General features: G+C 38.4%; 2 protein-coding genes across 2 annotated transcripts; one reads left to right on the top strand and one right to left on the bottom strand.

Moving 5' to 3' along the window:
- Positions 1-576: 576 nt before the first annotated feature.
- On the top strand, positions 577-2,718 carry LOC137725618 (SKP1-like protein 1A). Its single transcript, XM_068464371.1, has 2 exons — positions 577-993; positions 2,278-2,718. Exons 1-2 carry the CDS (start codon positions 670-672, stop codon positions 2,449-2,451), a joined length of 498 nt encoding a protein of 165 aa, XP_068320472.1. The 5' UTR covers positions 577-669; the 3' UTR covers positions 2,452-2,718.
- Positions 2,719-4,020: 1,302 nt separating this feature from the next.
- On the bottom strand, positions 4,021-7,149 carry LOC137724876 (uncharacterized). Its single transcript, XM_068463532.1, has 6 exons — positions 6,979-7,149; positions 6,785-6,850; positions 5,755-5,829; positions 5,193-5,416; positions 4,420-5,099; positions 4,021-4,289 (listed from the first exon to the last, which is right to left on the bottom strand). Exons 1-6 carry the CDS (start codon positions 7,147-7,149, stop codon positions 4,021-4,023), a joined length of 1,485 nt encoding a protein of 494 aa, XP_068319633.1.
- Between the last annotated feature and the right edge of the window lie 2,607 nt (positions 7,150-9,756).

Below are 9,756 nucleotides of genomic sequence, written 5' to 3'. Positions count from 1 at the left end.
ACCAAAATAAAGTAAATGAAAAGAGGGAGAAGACCAAGAATGATTGTCAAGAAAATTGCTGGACCCCAAAACCAAAAGTAGAGGCATGAATTAGTCTTTGATTTGGGCTCTAGACGGCGAAGATTTCTCCCGATGCCACGAAATCTGAACTTGTTTTTTAATTGCCTATATTAAAATTTTTAAATCACCTTCAATTTCAACTTTTCAAGTTCATGACTTATTACCCCCTTTAAATAGGTTAAATTTGTAGACTAAAATTTGAAAACTAAAGGATATAGAAGTTGATGATTAGTTTATTACTTAAATATTGATAAACGTGTTTATTCCTATTTGTAACACATCATTTAGTTTGTAAATTTAATCTCTCTAATATTATCCTTCACAAAAACACGAATTACTAGAATTTAATAAAAAAGAAAATATAAAAATTTCCTTGCAAAATACAACGTCGCGTCTCCGCATTTAACGAGTGAGGACCATCCAAATCCCTATTCGAATTTATCCAAAAAAATAAAAATAAAATAAAATAACAAGTAGTTTTCTTGTCCAACAACTACGGCGCCCTATAAAACCTCCCCAATTCCCATCCTTTTCACAATTCAGAATTCAACTTTGAAACCCTAAACTCCCGCTCTCGAATTCTCAATCCTTTTGAAACCCTTGACCGCGATGGCCGCAGAGAAGAAGATGATCACCCTGAAAAGCTCCGACGGCGAGGCGTTCGAGGTCGACGAGGCGGTTGCTATGGAGTCGCAGACCATCAAGCACATGGTGGAGGACGACTGCGCAGACAATGCGATCCCTCTCCCCAACGTGACCAGCCACATCCTCGCCAAGGTCATTGAGTACTGCCGGAAGCATGTCGAGGGTCGCACGGACGGCGACAGCACCGACGTCGGCAAGATTGGCGACGAGAACACTCTCAAGAAGTTTGACGATGACTTCGTCAACGAGATTAAGGCTGATCAGAATGTTCTCTTTGACCTGATCTTGGTGAGTATCTTGATCCCAAATATTTGCTATTATTTGTTTGTTCGATTTGTAAAATTTGGGCGCTTTTGTTTCTGTGTAGGTTTAATTTCGATTTCTGAATGTTTTGCTTAATTATTAAGGTTAGGGTTTGCCTATTGGATTAATTTACGTGAAATTGTTGGAAAGATCGATTTTTTTGGGAACAAACAATTGGGTTCCTGTGGAATATCTTGTTGGAATTGAAGTGTAGAATTTGCTTTTGGATTTATTTATGCGAAATTAGGCGAATTTTCTAAATTTCTGTATGTAATGTATAGGACTTTGTGGTGCAATTTATTACTTGATTCTTGTTCAATCTCAGTTGCTTATTAGCTCACAATTCTCTAAATGTGTTGTATGATATGGATTTTGGTATGTGAGGCGTGCCTTTGGATGCGAATGATCACTCAAATTGGTTGGTTCCTATAATGTACTCTTCCGGGTTCGATCAATACCTATTTTTTGAGGCTTTCAGGAACTTGAATTTTAAAGTTTCGTTGCTTTGCCTATTTCTATTGTTGAATGGATATTATCCTAAGCCTTTTCATACCTTTTATTTTAGGGATTGTTACAGCTACGGTTCTTAATAAAAGTGCTTTATTATTTATTTACTTTTTTGTGTGTGCGTGTGCGTGTGCGTGTGCGTGTGCGTGCGTGCGGGCGTGCGTGCGTGCGTGTAAAAGTGCTTCTAATAAAAGTGCTTTTTAACAAAAGAAAAAGTGTCCAAAGTGTTTGGTATTGTATTTAAACTGCTGTGAATATGTTAAATGACTAAAGGATATGGTATTTACAATAATTGCTCCTACATTATTCTATTTGAAAATTTCATTGTTACAGCTACGGTTCTTAATAAAAGTGCTTTATTTATTTATTTACTTTTTTTTGTGTGTGTGTGTGTGCGCGTGCGCGTGCGCGTGCGGGTGCGCGTGCGCGCGTGCGTGCGTGCGTGCGTGTAAAAGTGCTTCTAATAAAAGTGCTTTTTAACAAAAGAAAAAGTGTCCAAAGTGTTTGGTATTGTATTTAAACGTGCGTGCGTGCGTGTAAAAGTGCTTCTAATAAAAGTGCTTTTTAACAAAAGAAAAAGTGTCCAAAGTGTTTGGTATTGTATTTAAACTGCTGTGAATATGTTAAATGACTAAAGGATATGGTATTTACAATAATTGCTCCTACATTATTCTATTTGAAAATTTCATTAAATGGGCACTGACTAAAGGATATGGTATTTACAATAATTGCTCCTAATATCTTTGTGTTGTTAATTTTCAGGCTGCAAACTATTTGAACATCAAGAGTCTGCTGGATCTGACCTGCCAGACCGTTGCTGACATGATCAAGGGGAAAACACCTGAAGATATCCGCAAGACTTTCAACATCAAGAATGATTTCACCCCTGAGGAGGAAGAAGAGGTTCGCAGGGAGAACCAGTGGGCTTTCGAGTAAGTAGGAGGGCCCCTTCTCCTCAATGTTGATAGTATGATAGGGATGTCGATATAGCTAGAGGGGCCGTTCATATTTTGCTTCAAGGAAGGAGAGCTAATGCTTTATGGCTACTCGAAATTGAAACGGTTTTCTGTTTAGTGATTTTGCTTCCAGGGGGTCTTTAGAGGGGCCAGATTTCTTCAGACCTCTTAATTTATCTTAATATGAAACGGTTTTATTAATTTCTGGTCTTTTGCTATATGTTGGAGCCTGATTTTGTTTTTATCATTTGGTGCCTGCTATGCTTCATGCGCAGTAGCAAGTATGCAAAGGTCTTATGCGATTTGTGATTCTTTGACACTTTTGAGATGAATGTCTTGTTAGGTCATAAGTGAGGTGTGATTTGTGTGGAACAGCAAGCCAAAGGCGTGACAGATCACATACGAGCTAAATTTGTTTCTTGCAGTTCTTCACAATCACACGATAGTACGCTTTGATCACCGTTTTCTGAAGCTGCATATGCGACATTAAGATTTGTAACGGGGATGGGTTTTTTCATTGTCTCGACGGTATCTTATTAACGTCTTTCAACCTGCATTCGTTCTTTAACCTTGCAAACCAAAGATTTATTCATTAACATTGCATCTTCTGCTCCCATTCCTAGCCTTTGTCTGTTGAAGGTGGCACCGGGTCCTCTGTCCGAAGGTGGACGACTCAGTGCCGTTGATTTTTAACCCCTTTGATCTCTGGTTAGATCTAGTGCAACTTTTGAGCTCTCTTATGTACTACAGACCTAACTGATTGACGATCCCTTTCTTACTTTGGTGAGGGTTCGATTCTCAACAGCAGCAGTAACCAATTGAGTGTGTTCTCCTTAACTTTCGACACCCGAAACCATCCCAGATGTTTATTTCCTGAACAGAGCACTCAATTGCTGTCAGCTCAAGATTCACGGCAAGTATTATTGGTGTTAGCGTCTTCTTAATAAACAGCTCGGATGCAGAGTGATTTATACTGCAGCAAGTGAAAGGCTTGATATCTCACATCGGAATCAAATTTGTTTCTTGCTGTTCTTCACAATCACGTTTATGTACGCTCTGACAACTGTTTCCTAAAGTTGCGATTGGAATGTGATGAAGTTGCAGCTTCATTTGTCATGAGGATATCATCTTTTGACTTGCATTTGTTCTTTAACTTTGCTAACCAAAGCTTCATACACCAGAGTTGTTTCGAACATCCCTGCATCGCGCTATTAATTGTTCATTTCCCATTCGTGTCAATCGGTTTTGTGCACAAGTCTCTCTAATGTTTCCTGGCCATGTATGTCGTTAGTTTGGAACAATAGAGTACCAAAAAGAACTGTTTAACAAATCGTTCAATCCGAAACAGAATCCATCTGTGTTTCACAAATTCACAAACGAAAATCCGGAAGAGAATTAGCTCTTTCAGAATTCTATTTAAAATGTTAAATCATCCCCTAAAACGTCCACGTGACTATCTGCTAAATGCCTAAAGCAAACAATATCATTGCATCAAAAACTACAAACCAGCAAAAAACCTAACTTGTACTCGTCGCAAAAACCAAATTTTCTAACAGCCTTTATCATGCAGCATGCTTCGATATAGTTCAGAGGAAGCAGTAGCAGCACAAAGCTTTGCAGTGAGATTTATTTTCTCATCCTCGAGCATCCAGCATTTCTCATCAAGCTTGTAAACAAGGTTACAGAAGCGCCTAGCCGAATCAGTTTCATTCTGAAGATTTTTAGCAAGATCAGCGTTCCTTTGCGTTAGCCTGAGGTGTTTTTCTTCACAGTCACGCAAACGAGTGTTTTTCTCTTCCTCCAACTTGAGGGCTGTTTCTGTATTATGCAATGCAACGTCATAATAGTATTGGCACAGAGAATTTGCTTCCGAAAGCTGTTGAGTGAGTGCAGTTTTCTCATCTTCCCCATTTTATTTGATGATCTTCTGTGCAGTTTTGGGCAACGCCTTGGTCTTTTTTGGAAGCTGGAGTTTGAGCTTTGAGATTTGTTTGTTCATAGTTCTTTATAACCCGAGAATAGTAATTGCACACAAAATATGCTGCAGAAAGCCTTTGAGTGAGTGAAGCTTTCTCTTCTTCCCATTCTTTTCTGAGATCTTCCTTGCAGTTTTGCGCAACACTTTTATCCTTTTCAGAAGCTGCAGTTAGAGCTTCAAGTTTTGCCGACATTTCTCTCTTCTCTTGCTCCCATCTCCTGCCATCTTCTTCATAACTATCGAACCTCGTCACCATTTCTTTCACCAACTTGCAGTGATTCTCTAACTCCTTAACCAAACCTTCGGATTCCAGATATGCTTCATGAAGCATTGCATTAAGCTTTTGGTTTTGTGTTTCCCACACGCAGCGAGAATCTTCGTACACAAGACTCTCCGAAATCAACTTTTCATCCAGTGCTGTCTTCTCCCTCTTCAAATTCTCAATCTCAGCCTTCAGTCTCTCAGCTTCAATTTCCGCAACTACTTCCTCACTATCAATCCTTACATTTTCGGCTGTTTTGACCTTCAAATTATCCTCAATCTCTTTGCTACCGTTGTCATTGAAACTAGAAGCTTCATCAGCTTGCCTCAACTCTTCTCCCCAGTTACCGTTATCATTAGCTATATTTACATCTTCCCAGTTGACAAATCTTCCAAATTCTGGCAAAAGCCAATCTTCCCATACATTTTCTTCTTCTTTTGCTGCTGGTCGGTGATCAACTTCTAACTTTTCTTTCAATTACTCATCATCTTCCCCCCAATCATCTTCCCAACTGTTATTTTGTTCTTTTGGTGCCTCTTCTGCAACTTCTGACTTTTCCTTCAATTGGTCATCAGCTTCCACCAAATCCTCTTCCCATTTTCTTTTTTCCTCTTTTGGTGATTCTTCTCGGACTTCCAAATTTTCTTTTGGTTCATCCCCAACTTTTGCCATCTCTTTGTCTGATTTCTCAGCCTTGTTAGTTTCCTGCAAACAATCAAGCGTGTAAGAAACAGACAGATTCAATTACTATATTTCTCTATTTAAATGGTACAATGTGCTAATCTCATTCTGATAAATAAAATAGCGATATTATATTTGTCCGAGAATTGGTATTTCAAGGTAGTCACCACGAACTCCTCTCTATTTAATTTCTTCTTTGTAAAGAGCAATAAGTAATGGATGCATGAAGACTATAAAGTGCCAATAACAGTTCTGAACTGGAAATGCACATCTAATTTATGATTTTATGGATATGTCATTGTTGGATTAAGTTAATCTTGTGCCCTTTTGTTATTTTCTTCTTTTGGTGCTATTTGTTCAACTTCCAACTTGTCTGTTTGTGGGAAATCCTCCATTCTAGCTGTCTCCATCTTTGATTGTTCACCCGTGCTAGTTTCCTGCAAAAGATAGAAAAACATTAAACGTGTTGAAAACAAAATAGATTCAATTGCTATATATACTAGACAAGCTTTGAGTAGCTTAGAATAGTAATATCAATTGTAATTGCTATACTGGTTGTTATAAATAGGTTAAAGTTAGAGAGAGAACCTTTGCTAGGGACATGAAAGAAGTGGGTACAAAATATCATACTATTTAGTTTCGTAACTATAACACAAAAAGATTGCAGGTAAAAAGAGGAAGGGAGGGATATTGATATTATTGCTTTCACTTCTTTTCTTTTGTTGTGTATGGTAATCACATACATAGTGCTCTTTATGTAGAGCCACATTTATGACAAATCAAAAAGTGAAATGATTGCCCTTTTTTGAAAACATCACACAACAACAATTACACTATTGTTCTCAAGTCTTCCGCACTTAAAGCATGTGGGCATTCATTCTCACAATTTTACAACATTGGTCTAATTATCAAAAAATGGTCACAACTTACTCCAAATTTATATGGAGTGTTGCTAAACTTGTGCTGCCTTAGCTTTTGTTTTCTTTGGCCTGATATCTCTTCTGACTTTGTGTGGGTTGACCTCTTTTTTGGGTTGGTGGAGTGAGCAATAATGTAACGATTGTTGGTTAAAAGAAAGAGAAGACTTGACAAACTGTATGGGATTATCCCTCTGTAGGGTTCCATAAACATAAGCACAGTTGCAAGTCGCTCAATCCAAAACAGAAGGTCATGCTCCTGCATAGTCAAATGCAGGCTACTCGTCAAATAATACCAAAAAGTATTATATATCTGGTGTATACATATCTATGTAATGTATGTACGAGCATATACATATTTATACATGTATAGATGTTGTCTCTGCGTAAGATGTACATGATCATAATATTGAGAAATCTCTTATCACATGGTAACATAATATGCTTATTTTTCCTCCCTTTGATCGATGCTAACTCTTGGCTCTAGATTCACAGTCAAGGAACATGAGTTTGTCAAGCAAACAGAACTATCCGATATATCCTTCCAGGCAATAATTAGTTTAAATTCTTAAGAAGATTCACCTTATAATCAATGATTCAAATTCACAACCTAGTATACAACAAAATATTTCGCACAATTATATAGACATTTTTAGTTTCGGTTCTCACAAGTAGCCTAGGGTTTATGTCCAACTGCAGCTCGAAGCATATCAAGTAAAAGACATTGGATATACTGAATAAAGGAGCAGAGGCACGTGCAAAATTTCCGGGTAACAAAATAAACGAGAAGATCCCAAACCGCTGCATCCTGAACAGCAGTATCTGTAATTCTATAACCATTTTCTCCAACGCCTCTCTCTTCTTAGTTTCCTGCATAAGTAATACGACATGAGTCAGGCCAAAACAAGATAAGAATGCGAGTACTTGTATTATGGAAAACAATGGGATATTCTACTAAACACACATATACTGCAGTAATTTATCCACCTTTTTATTCAACTTTATCTAACGAACCGTATTTGTTTGTCCATTTTAGATGGCCAAACAATTTTTGAATTGACGATTTTTTGTCAAGATGATCCTTGAATGAATACTAAAATATAGCGTGTTCAAATCATCAAAATGCATATGGGATAGCCTTGTAGAAAACTTGTATACATCTATACAAATATATGTAATACATGTATATACATATTTTATATGTAATACATGTATGTATAATACTTATGCAAGCATGTGTATCTGTATTGTGTATAAACAAATATAATTGCAAAGTCATGAACAAGAGAACTCACTCTAGGTTTAGGGCTAAAGATGCGATTCTCCTGAAAATCTTGCTGCCCTTCTGGAGGCATGAATTTCAAGATGCAAACCCTGCATATGGTCGATATCGCAAAGAAACCCACAAATGTATACCAATAGGTTGTCGGCCGGTAGGAGAATATTAGCATCCAGCTCATCACTCGCTCAAACCAAAAAAAATAACGAAAATATCGTAGCTGCATATGTAATCAATAAAATTAACTAGTCCATTAACAAAAACCGAATCTCCAATTACAATCTACCCAAGTAATTTAATGGTGCCAAACGTACGTACATATGCAGACATGCAAAGTTGCAAACCCTAAATTCTGTTGGAAATTCAAATAAAAACAGGCTGTAAAAGGTTGCTGCTAGCTGTTAGTTTCTTTACAGGTTGTATCCACACATGCTGCAACTACAAAGACTAAAGTTTCCTCCATGTGCTAGCTGAAAGTGTGTTGAAAGACAGCAGAGATGTGAGCTGCTGTAGGTGGTTATTACAACCTGGAATGATGCACTGCATATGTGTGCTAAACTGTCCAAAGTTCACATGATCTGTTTGCATGTGTTGTCTTATTGTTTATTCATTTTCTGCTTGTATAAATAAGCCTCCTTGCTGGGCTTTAGTATCATATCATCCAAATCCCATTTCTCATTCTCATTTTCAGCTTGTAAGCTATTGAGTTTGTAAACTCTCTTTTCATATCAAAGTCCAAGTGTTTTGCCAAAGCTTGTTGCTTCCCTCCTTTCTCTATTTCTTTCCTTGTCCAATTTTATTGAGAGTGCAAAGTGAGAGGTGTGATAGAGTTTGTAAACTTATCACTCACATATTTTGGTATTGAGTTAGCAAACTCTTGTGAATACCAACAATTGGTATCAGAGCCAGAATACCATTCTGGCAAGTGCAGTAGCTATGGCGTCCAATTTAGTGCAACTCCAAGTTCCCACATTGATGAAAGAAAATTATGAAAGATGGTGCATCCAATTCAAAGCATTGTTTGGATCACAGGAGCTATGGGAAGTTGTCAGTAGTGGGTATGTTGTACCCACTGCAGAGCAAGAAGCCGTATATACTGCGGATCAAAGGAACACTCTCAAGGACTTACGAAAGAAGGACCAAAAGGCACTGTATCTTCTATACCAGGGTTTGGAAGATTCAACGTTCGAGAAGGTTGCAGAAGCAACAACGAGCAAGCAAGTATGGGATACACTCAGTACAATCTACAAAGGAGTAGATCGAGTCAAGAAAGTGAGGTTACAGTCACTTCGAGCAGATTTTGAAACTGCTCACATGAATGAAGGGGAGAGCATCTCCGACTATCACTCAAGGCTCATTGTGATAGTAAATCAGATGAGGAGAAATGGCGAGAGACTCGATGAAGTACGAGTTGTGGAGAATATACTCCGGTCACTCACATCTAAGTTTGAGCATGTGGTGACTGCCATTGAGGAATCCAAGGATTTGGAGGTGATGAGCGCAGATGAGCTACTAGGATCCCTCCTAGTTCACGAGCAACGCATTCAGAAGAATGCAAACCCCACAACGCTAGAGCAAGCTTTGGAGTCAAAGTTGAATATTGACAAACCAAATGGAGGTCGTGGGCAGTGGAACTCACGTCGTGGGAGTTCATCTAACCGTAGCCGAGGACGAGCTCGAGGAAGAGGTCGAGGCTATGCACAAAATCGAGGTCAGTCTCAAGAGTGGAGATCTACTCGAGGAAAGGCGCATATCCAATGTCACAATTGCAAGCAATATGGACATTATGGCAATGAATGTTCACATAAAAATGGTGAGCATGTCAACATGGCAGAATCAAGTGGAAATACTGATGAAGAACTTACAGTCTTGCTAGCACACCATGATTCCAGTAGCCAACAAGATGTTTGGTATTTGGACTCTGGTGCAAGCAATCACATGTGTGGAAAGAAGAAGTTTTTTGCCGAACTCAAAGATGGGGCCTATGGATCTGTAAGTCTTGGTGACTCCTCAAAGTTGTCAGTTGAAGGCAAAGGGAAGATCAAGATCATCCAGAAGGATGGTAAAGAAGAATACATCTCCGATACCTACTACATACCAGGTATGAAGAGCAACATTCTAAGCATTGGTCAACTGCTCCAGAAAGGGTACATTATACATATGGAGAA

The sequence above is a fragment of the Pyrus communis genome, chromosome 2 (assembly GCF_963583255.1).
Source record: "Pyrus communis chromosome 2, drPyrComm1.1, whole genome shotgun sequence".
Lineage (NCBI taxonomy): Eukaryota > Viridiplantae > Streptophyta > Magnoliopsida > Rosales > Rosaceae > Pyrus > Pyrus communis.
The sequence above is the reverse complement of the archived record's forward strand: the minus strand, read 5'-3'. Positions and strand labels throughout refer to the sequence as shown.

Bases quoted from the DNA above. Each gene is read 5' to 3' on its own strand.
- LOC137725618 (XM_068464371.1), top strand. From the start codon at position 670: ATGGCCGCAGAGAAGAAGATGATCACCCTGAAAAGCTCCGACGGCGAG. The intron at 994-2,277 runs GTGAGTATCTTG...GTTAATTTTCAG, and splicing joins TTCTCTTTGACCTGATCTTG to GCTGCAAACTATTTGAACAT.
- LOC137724876 (XM_068463532.1), bottom strand. From the start codon at position 7,149: ATGGTTATAGAATTACAGATACTGCTGTTCAGGATGCAGCGGTTTGGG. The intron at 5,100-5,192 runs GTAATTGAAAGA...AGAATTTGGAAG, and splicing joins GATTGGGGGGAAGATGATGA to ATTTGTCAACTGGGAAGATG. The intron at 4,290-4,419 runs GCGTTGCCCAAA...TGCATAATACAG, and splicing joins AGCTTCCAAAAAAGACCAAG to AAACAGCCCTCAAGTTGGAG.